Genomic DNA, 16,794 nt, shown 5'->3' with positions numbered 1-16,794 from the left:
TGTCATCGCCTCATACAGCCTCCTACATTAAAATACTCCGTAGCACCCCATTTCTTGGTTTGCAGTGCTTCACTCGGCTAACCTCACTGATGGAAACTTTGCGTTTATGTTTTTCAACGCATATAATGCCTCAGTTCGACTCACAATTAAACAGCGATACGGCAACGTTCGCAATGCATATAAGTTGTAGAATGAATGAATTCACGTGTTTGTTATGAATGAAACAGTAGTTCCGTCTGAACGTGACCTAAATGAGTGGTCATCGGTTATCCAATCAAATCGCTAGAATCTCATGTCAAGTCGTTACGACACAGGTCAACGCGATACGACACTCGTGTAACGTACGAGATTAGTATGCAACTACCCATACGTTGACCACGTGGGTAATAAACCCTGGAGATTATCGAGGATGGGGAACTCAATGATTTGAAAATACTACCAAATTTTGTTTTGCTCAAAATTCCAACTTTTTGCACACTCCATGTGTTGGATGTGCCTTATCATACATGTTAGTCACCATGGCATGTTAACCTCTCTTGAGCGATGGGGTAGCCCAGTCGTTAAAGCGTTCGCTCATCATGCTGAACACCCGGGGTTCGATTTCCCACATGGGTACAATGTGTGCAGCCAGTTTCTAATGTTCCCCTCCGTGATATTGATGAAATGGGTGTAAAACTTTACTCACTCACTAACTGTTACCCTCTGTTCATACTTGAAACCACAGGGAGCAAAATGAGGTCATGTGGTTCATTAGAATCAAGTTTACTTTTTAAAGATTTTTAGATTTTTTCAGATAAAAGAAAATATAGTCGAAATGCTGTGAAAAAAATCATGTCAAACAAACATTTCTGCAACTGGCCAGAAAATGTGGTATCGGACCTGTCAGTGTTAAACACTTTTGACAAAAGCCGATCATAATCAATTTGCTGTAAGCAATTCTGGTTTTTTTTGTTTATCATCCACATAGAACACCATAAAAGAATCACACACATGCATCAACATAGTTTCATATTTATATTCATCTTCATGCTATCATACATATATTTACATACATATATACAAGAATACATATATAAGATATAATACTAAACACAAACATTGTATACCATGTATTCAGAATTTAGCTCAGTAAATCTTCGCATTTGCATTCTGATCCTGAGTCTTACATTTCATAAGTAGACGTTTATCAATGAGACAAAAATCTGTTGTGAATTGAGTTTCCAGTCAAGAATGTTTGGTGGTCGGTTTTCAGAGTATTTAATTTTATCAAAAACGGGTATTTGTAAAATTAAGGTGATTTTTTTTTCAAATTTTCCAGTCAAACAAGTGGTTAGTGTGCATTTTGTTGCACTGGGTGAACTTAAAAACTTCTGAAGGATAAACTCTACTACTGAAATAAATAGCCAGATCACTGACCATAACATATTTGCATATAAGCAAAATTAATAGAACTTCCAACTTGTAACAATAGTTAAACCATATATGAATAAAATATTCATCTGCAAGAAAATGTAATAATTTAATGTTTGCAAAATTTTGACCATACAGTTAACGGGTGCTTTCATATATACTTTTATGGATTCTGAAAGTGCAGCATTATCCCCTTAACAACATGATACTGTCCTGTGACTTCAAGCAATGAGTTGACAGTGTGCTATTAAGCTGCTCTCATTCACTTTCGTTAACGTTATGAACACAACCTGCCATAAATGAATGAATTTACCTTTTGTTTGGCTAACTAGTTGTTATAGTTGACTTTCAGTCTATGAATCCTGAGTTGATTACTTTGGCAATATTCTTAGTTACTATTTGTCATAAAAGGACTCCTAATCACCTAATCCTAACACAAGGATGTCCAAATAAACACAAACGTGAACACAAATTCAAACCTGCAGATATTGCTAGGCAACAGAATGACTTGGGTAATGTTATCAAAAATATTTCAGTTACATCATGACATGTCCAAGGTGAGAGTGAAGCTCAAGTGATGCAGGTCTGAGACACCACATCATCAACACTTCAGGAAAGGCAAGAATTTTTATGGATGTCAACTTGTTTATTGTGAAGGGTCACAATAAAGAAGTTGACATCCATAACATTCTTGCCCTTATGTTGATCACTTCTAAATGCCCTGCAAAGACTCAACACTTCAGGAGTATGTAAGCATTACACATTTCCATCATACATGAATACATACGGTTGGCATGCAGTGTAGTAGTGGTGCATGTATAGGTCAAGTGAAAGAATGAAATGTGGCCATGTATTTATAACAAAAGCATAATGATCCCAACTCTGGGCATGACTTATAAGGGCAGCATTATTATTTTTTGTGTTTCTCATCGCCCGACCGACCCTTCTAATTATATTGCCAACACCGCCTAAAACATACTGCCTTGTCATATAAAATGTTTATCTATCTAAAATGTTTTAATCAGTCGCTACCACAAGTCCGAGAGATTGTAATAAGAATTACAACAGTTGAGAATCAAGAACATTATTCGGATAATTTTGTCATTATTAAAATTTTTAATAGTTTTTTTTTTTTTCACAGACCGACTGACCCATGTTCAGAATTTGGTGGCTACGTGAAACACATAAAAAAAATGATGCCCTAACGCAAGTCTGAGGGTTTGGTTGACACAGTAAATCCCGAAGGTGTTTGCCCACAACTCAACTAGTGAAGCCATTGTTGTTGTAAGAAATGGGTTGACTCGTAAAATAGAGCTGTTTAATCTTACCCTACTAGCTAGGTTGTTGTAAGCAATGACCAGACTAGTAAAACTGAGGGTGTTTACCCTTAACTCCAATAAACGAACCACTGTGACCCAGAGGTTTTCCCATGTCCACCAAAACTGAGGAGTATCTGACTTATGAACCACTGAGTGAAACAACATCAATATAAAATTTAATATTATGTGTAATGTGCATGACAGTCTCATATAATGTATTTGACTATGAAATGGCCAACTTGAATCTTAAAAACAAAGTAAAACTTCATACTCAGTCATACCAGTAAAAAACATATCCTCATACTCAAGAACAACTGTAAAACCTCCTAAGAGGTTATGACCACAAAAGACAAGTACCATCCAAAACAATGCTAACATCCATGAAGTGCAAATCCTGCCATAGCCCAATACTGAAGCCATATGCTGAGTAGATGTAAACAAGATGGTAGCACATGAAGAGAATTATTGCCACTTGTGTAACCTGTATGTTAATTTGCAATTTTCTTAGTACTGCCATTGTCTTACTGAATTGTATTTACTGATCTAATACAGAATCACATATACATGAACTTTACTGCAGTGAATAATACAGTACTAAATCTAACCTGAACACTTTAAATCTGGAAAGTTTTGCACCATATATTGATGATGAAATTACAAAAGATAGAAGCTGCTTTTAGCTGAAAAATGGAGGTTTGAAGTAGCCTATTTAACAGTTTGTATAATGAGGAAACCCAGTGTGTGTTTTTTGGGCATGATATATTCATGTCTTGTAGCTGAAAAAGATAGAGTTTGAAGTAGCCTGTGTATCTAACAGTATTATTTTGTTTAGTCTAAGAACAGGAGTTCAGGGTTCATTCATTTAATCACACACTAGCTGGTTTGACAATCTGTGGAAGGGAATTACTTCCTTATAGTATTCATTTGTGGTTGGTTCTGCCAAATCAGTATCATGAATGTGTGTCAGTACTTTCCTGGCAGCAAAACTTTCAAGGTTTACAGTATATGCAGCTGGGTTTAGTCGGCTAAAACAACATTTTAGGCAGAACTGTTTTTAAGAAAAGTCTACCCTTGTTTCAAAAATACCCCCAGACTGGACTGGAGGTAAAATAGTAATCATAACCGAAAGCGAAGACAAAGTATTATGTGAGTAAATAAAGTAAATACTCAGTAGTTCATCTTGTTCAATAATCTACCTGAAGCACCTCTGATAGATGTAAAGGAAATGTCAAGCATGGTTTTCAATTAACAAACAACTGTAACTTGTCAAAAGTTCAAAACTGTAAGTACCAGAGTCTGAAGAGGGAATGTTATTTTATGTCAGTCGACCAAATTGTATCTGTGAATGTTCTGACAATGTAGACAATGGCAAACCAAAGGTTCAAAGCAACGACAGTGAGTGAGTGAGCTTAGTTTTACGATGCACTCAGCAATATTCCAGCTATATGGCGGCGGTCTGTAAATAAATGAGTCTGGACCAGACAATCCAGTGATCAACAGCATGAGCATCGATCTGCCCAATTGGGAACCGATGACATGTGTCAACCAAGTCAGCGAGCCTGACAACCCGATCCTGTTAGTCACCTCTTACGACAAGCATTGGTTACTGAAGATCAATATTCTAACCAGGACAGCGAGCCACAGCCACGAGTTACATGATGATGTGTTGTGCGTGACTGAGTGAGTATTGACTCAGGGTGCAGACAGTAATGTATCAGCTGTTACAAGTAAAGCAGAGGCTGATGGCATCGACAACGATCCAATCAATCACTCAATCACCCGGATCCCCAGTTTAGTTGGCATAATGTGACAAACATGAGATATACAGGAACATTCTGTTATGGATTCACAGGGATTTTGACTGTATAAAACTAGGATGTGTTCAACAGGTTAAAACCATCAGTTCAACACCTGGGGTGATAAACAGCCAATCATAAATACTTCACAGGCTTGTATCCACTACCTTCCTTCGTCACCCATCATTGGATGGCTATGTGGAGTAGCGGGAACATGTTTCTAGTTATATACTCTTGGGTAGGGGTAGAAAAAAAGGTAGGGGAACCTGAACTTTCAATTCAGATAGGAAGTATAAGCGTTAAACTTTTTTTCAAAGACTGACATCATTTCTCTTTATCACCACCCCTAAACACAACGCATGGGATGCATTTGAACAACGCAGCAGCCCCATACGTGCATGGGGTGTCATACTTGATTTTTACGGTTTTCAAGGTCGATAAATCACTGTAGACCATAAATCATCTTGCATCACACAGTTGTTAATGTTTGTTTCTATACGTTATTTTTGTTTGAAAATGAAAATCGTACACATGCAAATTTCACGTCATACACCAATCATCTTTCAAGAGCGATTACTGTACACACAACTATGGTCATAACAACATTGACTGACTCCGATATATCTCCCAACTTTTTCAATTGTTAATTAAAAATGAAGTTTCCCTACTTTTTTAAAGGGTAAAGATGGAAAATTATAAGCTGAGTATAACAGAAGTCAACAAAGATCTAAATACACAAACCGTTAGACTAACATCTTGTCTCTGAAATTAACAAAAGAAAAAACCAAATAAATAATAATAAAGAGCAGCCAAGAGAATTCATTCATTTTCAGAAACTGTGGTAATGTAGACTTGCCACGTATTCTAGACTTGCATAGACTGTATTGGGTATATTTGTTTCAGGGTCTGAATGGATCTGGCTACAATAGCCAGTGCTATTAATAACAAAGGGGTATTTCACTCAAGTTCTAACACATCAAGAGATATATATTTTTTCAGATTTCCAATGTCATTTTGAAATGGGATATTTGCAAGCATCATTTCTCTGCTACATCCTAGAACATTGAGCACAAGAACTCTGTATTGAATTGATATGTTCATTGGTCATTGATCCCATCAGCTTGCTTGCCATGGGTTTTGGGGTGATTTTTTAAATATATCTTGTACACTACACATAAGCCTCCCAATTCATTGACATATTGATGCAATGCAAATTATCATCTGACATCACGATACTCCATATGCAGGGCTCCAGATAATTTTTCAACATCAGGAGTAAGTACTCCTTATTTGGTCAATACAGGAGTACTGGAAAACCTTAAGTGTACATTTAGAGTTCTGAATGGAATTTAATGGAGTATCAGTAATCTTGTGTTTCGTTTCATATATGCACCACAACACGCTACTCTTGTGTAAACAGGTCAGTAAACAATAAAACAAATAAATACATCTGTAAATGATTCTAAGACCGTACACCATTGCTGTGGTGCGTATCTGTTACGTTTTCTAATTTTAAACTACCGTATCGTGCATATTTTCTATCCGTACATACAGCGATACGGCCTTTATCTGGAGCCCTGCATATGTATCCATTCATGATTTCATTCTGTATATTTACAAGTTTAGAACAACCCAATCTGATAACGACTTCAGCCTGCATTACCTTACCACATCATGATACTAATTCTAAATCTATATTTATTCTATCTTATTGCACAATATCATATAAACAAGCAAACACTGACTAGTCAACACAAAAATGTTCAACACAAACTGACAGATAGCAACAACTATGAGCCCCATGAAACAGATAAATTCATGCAAAAACAACACAAATAAACAGAAACATGCATGCCCGCATGCACACACACACATCTGGTATCAGCACATCAATTTCAATCCTATGCATCAGTAATTTCAAATTGCCAATCACAATTGACAAAAAGAGAAGTTTGATTTCGTCATATAAAGCATACTGTGTTATCCACTAAAAGACAAACTTTACAACTGATGTTTTATTAGACAGCCAAGTTAGGTGTGTCAGGGTTTGGTTTGTTGGGATACTTCATTGTTCCTCAAACATGTTTTTTCCAATAGCCTTCCTCAAATGTTGAGGTGGCACATAAAATCACCATGGAATTTTAATGCTTCCCTAAGGGTAATCTAGGTACAGTGCATACAAGCCTGTGAAGTACTGGTGGTGTGAACAACCTAAACCTGCCACTATCAGTTCAACAACTGGGGCAGTGATATCTGCTTCAAATCAGAGTCTGTATCCTGTGTCATTGACAGCTGTGTCGTAGCATTGGCCAGGAGGTTGATTGCAGAGAAATCGGCCTGACTGGGATCCTGGACCTGGTGTTCCTCGTCCATTGTCTGATCTACCAGGGCAATACGATACACCTCGCCCTGGTTGGAGGTGTTGACACCAAACAAGTGCTGGATGTGGTCCGCGGTGACCAGCAAGGCTGGAACACTGTCCACAGTCTCGTTCTCAATGGCTTCACTGTCCACCACAAGATGGACTTGGTCCTCAGTGGAAGCGTCCATGATGGTTTTCTTGTGTTTCTGTAAGTGTCGGTAGTGGGAGGAGTGGTCGGAGAACTTGATGGAGCAGATGTCGCAGCTGTAGGGGGTTACGCCGTTGTGCTGGTTCTCGTGCTCCTTGAGGTACTGCAGGCGAGTGAATGTTTTAGGGCATTGTGCACATGCAAAAGGTCTCTCTCCGGTATGACGCAACTCATGTCGGGTCAGGTCACCTGCAACAAGGCAAGCAAAGAGAGTTGAACATTTACTCCAAAATTACTGGTTTTACTGATTTGTCCAACCCGCATTAGCCATTGTATATATTACATGGCTAATCAGGTCAAGCAGACTTGAATCTGAAATTGTTCAGCTACAATGACATTTTGTTTGTGTTGGTTACCACCAGATTGTTTGCAGCAAAGACTTCACCTGGAGCAAGAGGACAGCCTCCATTCCCCTCTCCCCACCCACTCCAACCCACCACACATACGACCCCCATCCCCCTATGAGTAGCGGTAACAGGCACTATGCAATAATAAATCAAGTCACAGATTATTACTTTGATAGTTGTAATACTCTTCCCACCTGCTTTAATGAATTAAAGTCAAAATAGAATAATGAAATTAGTGTGGCAAAACTGACCATCCACTGAATGTAATTATGTTGACAAGGCTTTATTATGGTTCTTGTCTGTGTACCATACACAACAAAACACTTGTCAAGACTATGGTAATAGCATGATGCTAGTATCCTAATGTAATCATGATAATAATCAACACCATCATCATCCCTCCATTAGATGTACATCAGGTGATTACCTTTACAGTAGAATGTCTGGTCACACTTGTCACACTGGTAGGACTTGAGGTTGAAGTGCCTTCTCAGGTGTATGCGGAGTTGAGACTTCTGCCGGAACGCCCGGCCGCACAAGTCACAGAGGTTCCCCTTGTGGCCGCTATGTCGGTGCATGTGAGTCTTCAGGGTGCCACTCTGTGTGAACGCCATGCTACACTCAGGGCATCTGGTAACAAGCAGATATAGAAACATTTGCCCAAAACTAGAATAAACAGTAGGCAACAGTAAGCAATATTCAGTCTATTTCATGTGGGTACAGAAATCATGGAACATAACAGAGTCTCCATCCAGAGGTTGGATTACATGGAGACAAGTCAGAGAGCAATGCAACCTCATCTCTATCTAAGTATGCATGTTATTTCACTAAAATTTTATTTCGATCATGTAAATATTGATTTTGATCACAGAAGTAAATCAAATAGAGTTTGCGTATAAGAATGAACTGTTTCATCTGTCTAAATTATATACTAATCCTGTGTGAAAAGTGTTTTTCACATGTAGAAATTTTGTTCCTAAAGTACTGTTGGAAATAGAAAAAACCTTTTTTCACATTTATATCTACAATTTAGGTAATTAATATGTGAAAGTGTGAAATACAGTACAACCAGAAATTATTGAGAATTTAAGATTGTAATTTTATTTTTTTTCACTCATTACTCACGTATTAAATGTGAATATTAGCAGAACATAACTCCAGATTCAAAGACAGGTAAACAGTTAGTATTTGTCAAGTCACCATGGGCAGCAATGCAGGCTTCAATGCGGCGGGGCATACTGCTGATCAAAGACGTTAGAAAGTCATGGTCCATGCTGTCCCAATATCGGACCACCTCTTCTTTCATTTCGGTTCGAATCCCCACATGGGTACAATGAGTGAAGCCCATTTCTGGTGTCCCCCGCCCTGATATTGCTGGAATATTGCTAAACGCGGCGTAAAACCAAACTCAGTCAGTCAGTTCTTTCATTTCAGCAATATTTGTCAGATTTTTCTTATTGACACTTTCCTTCATAAGGCCCCAAACATTTTCTATTGGATTTAGGTCAGGGCTATAGCTTGGCCAATCTAATAATGTCATATTTTGGGTCCGAAACCAGGCCTGTGAATGCTTTGAACGATGTTTTGGGTCGTTGTCCTGCTGGAAAATCCCAAAATTTCCATAGAACACGTGAGCAGATGGAAGTAAATGTCCCTCAAGAATATCTGTGTACCGCTCACTGTTTATATTCCCTTCAAATACACAGAGGGGCGTTGCCCCTAACACAGATATGCCAACCCACACGTTAAATTTCGGACTGTACTTCGGGCGCTGTTACAAAGGTTTTTCAGTTTGTTTGGTCCAGAATTTCAGTGTATTAGGAAACAGCCACACAGAACTTTCATCTGTGAAAATCACATTGTCCCAGTTAAAATTTATATGCTGTAAGCACCAGTTCAACCTTCGCTCCTTTTGTTCAGGTTTCATGATCGGTGATTGAATTCCTCGACTATTCAGCCAACCCATTGCATGTAGCTCAGTTCTAATTGTCTCCTTACAGACAGCCACAGTTCCTCTATCAATCATATCCATCCTTAAGTTTTCTAAACTCTTTCGTTTGTTTTTAGAAACAAGAATACCAAGCCGCCTCCTGTCACCAACAGTCAATTTTCTGGGCCTACCTGCGCCTCCCTGGTGCTCAATGCCATAGCCACTTGCAATATTTTTCAAAACACGATAAACAGTGGACAAAGGGATGCCTGTTATACTTGAAATTACTTTAGCTGATCTGATGTCCTTGTTATAATACTCTTAAATCAACTTCCTCTTCTCTACATCATCCATACTGAGGATCACTGAAAATGTTGTCTGCTAGCAAGTAAACAAAGGGGGATAACTCTTCACAAACTAATGAAAAAGGATTAACGGAGTTGTCTCTCTTGAATGAAACCAAGCACTTGATAGCTGGTCAAGGTTGTTTATACTAGAAATCCAATTAAACATATTCCTAAAATTCTCAATAATTTCTGGTCATACTATATCTGTTGAACTAAGTTCGGCCTAATTACAGTCTCAGTGGTAATGATATAGGAAACGTTAAAAAAGGATTTTACTGAGGAGATATTAGTGCAGAAATGAGCAATGCAGTTTTTTCAAGTCCGAAGAGACTTATTTGGGGCAGACCATGGCTTTATGCAAATTAGTGTGCGATGATATTGTATAACAAATGACACTTTTTGAATGTCCATTTTGAAATTAGACTTAGCTTCATAATAAACAATAGCAGACGTAAAAAATAACAACTTTAATACTGAAACTATTAAGGATGTAGATACCATTGAGTCTCACTATCACTATAAAAAGAAACAGGTAGGAGGGGTCGTCTCAAATGCAAAACCAAGACGGGTGTTGCTGATGGTAGTTGGGGTCGGGCTTGGGGATAGAGATATTAGCTATAAGATTAGTTAATCAGTAGAGACATATTCAATACACATGAAAGAGCCTAAAAGATATTTGAGATGACCCCTTGTGTCTGTGGGCAGCATGTGCATTTTATGCCAAGCGAGTTGACGGTCCGTCGTCATACCTGACTGTGCGACCTAATTGCCATCTATAGTCTGATCTGTTGTTTTGAGCAGCTGTTCGTATTTTTTCTAAGTTTTGTCAAATTTTCCAAGTAAACCATCCTCGATAATCTCCAGGGTATACGTTACCATAACTCTCCACTATACCCTGGATGCATCCACGGCTTGGGGTGATGATTTTATTACCTCCCTTGGCTGGCTCCGCATTCTCACAGTAGCCAATCAGCTAAGCCGCGGTTACAACCGAGCTTGCCAGTGTCAACAAGGATAGCGGTCGCAGTCGCGAAGGTTTGTTCGCAGTGCAACTCAGATTTTTGGGGAAATAATAAAGACAAATTGACAGATCTGAAACTTAAAAATATATATGACAGAACTCCTTCTACTTCTTTCAGAGTACCTCTGCAAGTTTAAACGGTTAGATAATTTAAGAAGCGAAAGTGAGTTGTGATTGGTACGCTCAACTTCCCAGCGTAGGCACCGGATTGGATAAAAAGCCAGCCAAAGGAGGTAATAAAATCATCGCCCCAAGCCGTGGATGCGTCCAGGGTATAGTGGAGAGTTATGGTAACGTATACCCTGGAGATATTCGAGGATGCGAGTAAACATGCTTTTCTGGATATCCTATTATGCATCCTACTGAACACCCAATTAGGCCGATGTGGGTTATTTCGACATATGCTATTTGCAATTGTGTAAATTTTAGGGATACAGAGTAACAGCCTAAAAACGTGTTTTTTTTCTATTTCCGACAGTACTTTAGTTCTATAAATTTTGGTTGCTGGCAGCAATCTATTTCAGTAGGGATTCCAACTAAACAAAGAAAGAAATGCTCAATAAAAGTAAAGCTGTTACTGTTAGCTCAGTCCTCATGAGTCATATTCATGTCATGAGCAAAATCACTGTTGCCATGTCAAAATACCCTGCATTTTGAACATCTAGATTGCATCATATACAGAAAGTGGATTATGGGTGGGGGGAATGTTTATCATTGCAACGTGTGTTGCAGTCTGATTGTGTGTTTTTTTAATGGGCTGGATCCCAGAAATCTTGTGGATTTTTACCAAAAAATAAATACTTTTCTTCAAAAGTACAATTTCTTTCCAAAACCTACATATTGGCTCACACTAGTCACAGCTTCGTGAAAAGGATGAAAAGGATACAGCATTAAGATGATACTGAGAGGGATTGCCACTATACATGGTAGGCATGATAAGCGCCTACATGACAATCTCTCCCCGTCCCACTCACTTGAATGGCCTCTCTCCAGTGTGACTCCTCATGTGAACCTTGAGTGTCTTCTTCTCAGTGAAACACTTGTGGCACTCTTCACACTCGAATGGTTTCTCACCGGAATGGGTCTTCTCGTGTCGCAACATGTTTGCCTTGGTGGTGAATGGCTTGTTGCAGACACCACAGCTGAATGGCCGATCTCCTGTGTGCTTCCGCATATGGGCTGGAGAACCAACAGTGAACATTGACTAATGATATAACAATGGACGGGTGAGTTTGGTATTTACTCTGATTTGGACAATATTCCACTTATATCACGGTGTGTAACTGTAAGCATGATGTATTTGGCATGTCTGAGATATTTACCACTTTGTTGAATGCCTCAAAAATGGGAATAATTCAGACAAACCAAAATATTATCCTTTGATAATCAGAGTTAAATGTACATTTTGAACCCTTTAATAATTGCAGCACCTTAGACGACTGGGCCCAGTAATAATGGACATGCTGTGTTCATGGTACAATTAGCTGTCTTTAGAATGCATAGTGCTTAATTATTAAATTTCTGTTTTGGTGAGTGATGCACTGATAACCGACAAGAAAGATATTAAATGAAACAAAAAGAGACCTGTGAGAGCTGTTTTACATATTACCATGGAAGAATTAATGAATACAAAATTTAGAAACACATTTTGTTTTAAATTGGTTCAAATAGACATCATGAAAAATGATAAGAAGGAAACTATAGCACATTACTAATGAATTTCTGATTGTTCACCTTATTCGTTTGTACCCCATGACCTACCATGCCTGAGAACAAATACCATGCTCACTGAATGTTTTGGGTTTTTTCTACCTTAAGATACTATAAGTTATCACATCGTGTCTCGGGAAATACAGGGTTTTATCAGTCCCTCGTAAAGTTGTATTACAACCTTACGAGGGACTGATAAACCCCGTATTTCCCAAGACACGATGTGATAACGCATTTATCTAGCCAAACGTTTTGCTTCAATTTCATTCTCAGTTGTTGTGGCAAAACGTTTCCTTCCTGCCATGTTGACATTCATTGACAACAGCTGATCGATTGACCTCAATGCAGCGCACGTTACTAAAGGCTTGGCGATGCACGCTTTTCTCACTTCGCGTGGACACCGATGCATGGCGGGATAATACAACTTTTGTACTCCCTGCTCGCGGATCGTGACGGTGTACATGGTATTTTATCAGAGTCACGTGAACCAATCAAAACTCGACATTCTTACATGAGGCTGGATAATGAAGATTCACACAACACAATAATGGTGATTACATTATAAGTTGTTCACTGGTCATGAGGGAAACATGGGTTGATGTACCCTCAATGTTCTATGCAACTGGGATAGAATGACGTGTCAACCAATCCAGCGAGCCTGACCACCCAGTCCCAGTATTTGCCTCTTACAACAAACATGGGTTACTGAAGAACAATTCTAGCCCGGATCTTCACAGGTTACATGTACAAAGAAATCAGACTATGCACTCACCTGCCAAAGAAGACAGATAGGCGAGTTGTACTCCACACACTTCACAGTTGACTGGACCCAAGTCGGGCTTAGGCTCACCTGGTTTGTACACCCGACGTTTCCGCCCCTCCCCATCACCCTCCCCCTCAATAGCCCTATCAATCTCCTGTTGGTCTGTGGGGAGTTTCTTAGGTTTGGGTGGTCGAGTAGATCGCCTTGGCCTCTTTTCTGACTTTTTGTTAGCTGATTTGTTCTCAGCAAGTGGAGTTTCACCAACCTCAGGAGTGACGCCTTCTGACTCTGGATGACCACCAACATTTTCAGTTTCAGGTAAACCCATATTCTCAGATAATAATTTAGATATAGCATCTCCAGCATTAGGTTCTAATTTCTTTTTAGCTGCATTCTTTTTCTTCGGAGTCTTCTTTGGCTTTGGCTTTTCTGGATCATTTGCTTCCGAGACAGTTTGTTCTAATATTTCTGCACTTTCCACCTTTACTTTTTCCTTTTTGGGTTTTCTTTTTACACCAATCTTTTTTGTAGGTTTCGGTTTAGGACTAGGTTTTGGAACTATTTTTTTCAGAGGTGAGTTAGGATTATCTATTGTCACTAATGAAGTGATCACCTGATCATCAACGAAATCCTGCACAACAATGTTAATGGACCCAGGTCCTTGAGATTGTATGTCTGTTCTATCCTCCAAACTTGGATGGTTGTCTAGGACTTTGTTTCCTTCAATATTACTCACAGAACTAGGGTCATTGATTGCTATCATGGCTGCCACAGCATCAGAGGTCTCGGCAGAATACACAGAACTGTACAACAGTTTCAAATCTTGGGCAAATGTATCATGACTGTAAGTGTTTTCTGCAGGCAGATCAGAGGGCAGAGTTGTGTTTGTAATAGTTTGGGTGTCCAACACAAACTCCTCCACAACTTCATCATCACTTTTCTCTGCTAATGCTTTCAACTTTTTCTTCCTACTTTTCCTTGGTTGAGGTGCCAGATCCTTTCCACCTGGAACAGGTTTCCGTTTCTTGATTCCAATGGTTGCTGCTTTGATTACTGTTGATACCTTCTGCCAGAACTGCCAGACATCTTGTCTCATGTCTTCAGGCATCTGATTCACAAGACTAACTGCTTCTTCAATCTGTAGGGATAAGATAACAGATATGCATGACAAAAGATTCAAAGGTCTTAAAGGGATGGTTAGCTACCATGCAGCATTGATTGAAATAAAAGACTGAGCACACTGCAGAGTGCACCACCTTTTACGTTTTGAATTACTTCCTTCAGTTGCTGACGATACTTGGCCCGTTTTTGTACTGTATTGTCCTAATTGAAGCCCAGTTTTGGAAATAGTTGCTAGTTTTAATTCTTGATACTGTGATATTCTAGTTGGTTTTGCTGTCCTTTGTCGACAGGTTTTTGAAATTTATGTATTATCAAGAATAATTTATAACTATTTTTAGTCATGATATGGTTGAAATACTGCCGCTGTGACTATAAACTTTGACTCACTCGCTCACTTTTTGAATTATGAACATTATATTATAAGATAAGAATCTGTACTGAAATGTCGCATCATATGTAATAAAGAAGTTGTTATCCATAAGTATCATCATACCTGTCTAATTATGAACATAATTAACAAAACTAAATATTTTACTCAGCATGCTCAAGTCAGTGGCTGAAATATGATGTGATCGAGTTGTATAACATGTCATACAAATGCAATACAACAAATTTGTCAACATTTCATACAAAAATATCTAAATAAGATCTGTGGTTACACACCCTCTGAAGAACAAGGAATATGACAATAGGTAGACTTTTACACTAGAAAGCTATATAGAGTCATTAGAATTATTAGAACTGTGCAAAATAAGACCCCGAGTGTCTTTTCACATGCTGGAAATAATTTATGCAATTCTCCTTCATATTCTACAAGAAAGCGATCGCCTCATAAATGTATCAATTGGCCCGTCACTATCAGTATCAGTACGGTTACTTGGTGAGTTTTGTCATTAACAACCAAGTCTCAGGTTCACAGAGTGTGTCGGTGCACTTACCTTCGTCTTAAATGTCAGCAGCAAAACATTCGCTTGGTCGGCGTCTGGACCCATAATATTGTCATCCAGTGTACGCTAATACGCTTATTGGAAATGCATATTTCGAAACTTGTCAACATTCGGCCATAGTTTTACTTCCACAGGGGACGCAACTCTCCACTGCGTCATAGCCACATACCGCTAAAAACAACAAACACTTCTAACGAAATATTAGAGGCCTTTAGGGACCGTCCATAATTTATGGCTTGTGTATGTGGGGGTGGGGGTGGGTTGATGATTAGGGGGTCACCTATTTAGTTCTGGGGGAGCTGGGGGTCAGCAATTTTGTACACACGTACTGGGGGTCAGCAATTTTCTACATAAAAGTATGTTTAAAATTGGGGCACTTATTTTGTACATAAATTTTAGGGGGTCATTCACATTGTACATGCTTCTCCATAAAAATCATCTCTCTCTCACACTCACACACACACTCTCTCTCACACACTCACTCACTCACTCACACACACACACACACACACACACACACACACACACACACACACACACACACACACACACACACACACACACACACACACACACACACACACACACACACACACACACACACACACACACACACCTCTGACCATAATTCCAAAACTTCGTCCCCTCCTAAACATCCCGACAATTATTTTATAATACCCTCCACTGAAAACACATGATAAATTAAAACACCTGCAGATCGGGATGGTGCTCTCACTGAAATCTGAAAGAAAACTGCTCGTGCATGTGCTCGACTCCACAAATGTAAGTATGAAAGTCCTCAAATTTAACGTGTGTTGTATTTGGGAACTTTATTTTAAACTTTCCAAGAAAAAGACAGATTCTAGAACGTGTTTGAGTTCTATCAGAGTGAGGCGGTGTCCTCCCATTACGCAGACAGCCAGTTCGCAGACACCTTAAAACAACAACATTTACGGTTCAGTGAACAGATTATCTACTACCTGTTACCTACACATTATAATGGAATAGTCGAAATAAAAACACGGGAACAAACTGAATTGAAGCTATATTATTTATTTTGAAAGATGGAAGAAAACACAGTAATTTGAATTTTCATTGCTGCAATATAAAAACTGTTTATTTTCATAAACAGTTCGGTTTAACCTTCTGGTCTAACGGGAGTCGGCATCATCATATTGAAAACATTAGCTTAGCTATTAGAAATTGCGACACTGTTGTATCATATAAACCAAATACAGAGAAATGTGAACCTAAATATTATTCATATGGAATAAAGAAGTTATATGTTTTTCACACAACATTAAGATATATGACGAGTGCACTTAATTACGATTTATTTAGAATAAATATTTAAAATATGACGCATCATGTCAATGTGGCCATTACTTCCTTGAATGACCGTTGTATCCTACTCAAAGACATAAACTGTTACAATCTTTAGAAAGTATTGCTAAAATTAGAACACTGATTGGTATTAATCGTATCTTACATGGCAATGTAGGTGTCTCATTT

At 38.7% G+C, this 16,794-nt stretch overlaps 1 protein-coding gene across 1 annotated transcript; it reads right to left on the bottom strand.

Moving 5' to 3' along the window:
• Positions 1 to 5,949: 5,949 nt before the first annotated feature.
• LOC124273446 (zinc finger protein 37-like) lies at positions 5,950 to 15,362 on the bottom strand. Its single transcript, XM_046708716.1, has 5 exons — positions 15,274 to 15,362; positions 13,223 to 14,351; positions 11,715 to 11,919; positions 7,870 to 8,072; positions 5,950 to 7,284 (listed from the first exon to the last, which is right to left on the bottom strand). The coding sequence occupies exons 1-5, from the start codon at positions 15,325 to 15,327 to the stop codon at positions 6,752 to 6,754; spliced, it is 2,124 nt and encodes a 707-aa protein (XP_046564672.1). The 5' UTR covers positions 15,328 to 15,362; the 3' UTR covers positions 5,950 to 6,751.
• Positions 15,363 to 16,794: the final 1,432 nt, after the last annotated feature.

The sequence above is a fragment of the Haliotis rubra genome, unplaced genomic scaffold, assembly GCF_003918875.1.
Source record: "Haliotis rubra isolate DU_JTF1 unplaced genomic scaffold, ASM391887v1 Scf1801, whole genome shotgun sequence".
NCBI lineage: Eukaryota > Metazoa > Mollusca > Gastropoda > Lepetellida > Haliotidae > Haliotis > Haliotis rubra.
The sequence above is the reverse complement of the archived record's forward strand: the minus strand, read 5'-3'. Positions and strand labels throughout refer to the sequence as shown.

Excerpts from the sequence above, each read along its gene's own strand:
- LOC124273446 (XM_046708716.1), bottom strand. The coding sequence starts at position 15,327 with ATGGGTCCAGACGCCGACCAAGCGAATGTTTTGCTGCTGACATTTAAG. Across the intron at positions 8,073-11,714 it reads ACTGGAGAGAGGCCATTCAA|ATGCCCTGAGTGTAGCATGG; the intron begins GTGAGTGGGACG and ends GCTTGTTACCAG. Across the intron at positions 7,285-7,869 it reads CCAGACATTCTACTGTAAAG|GTGACCTGACCCGACATGAG; the intron begins GTAATCACCTGA and ends GCCTTGTTGCAG.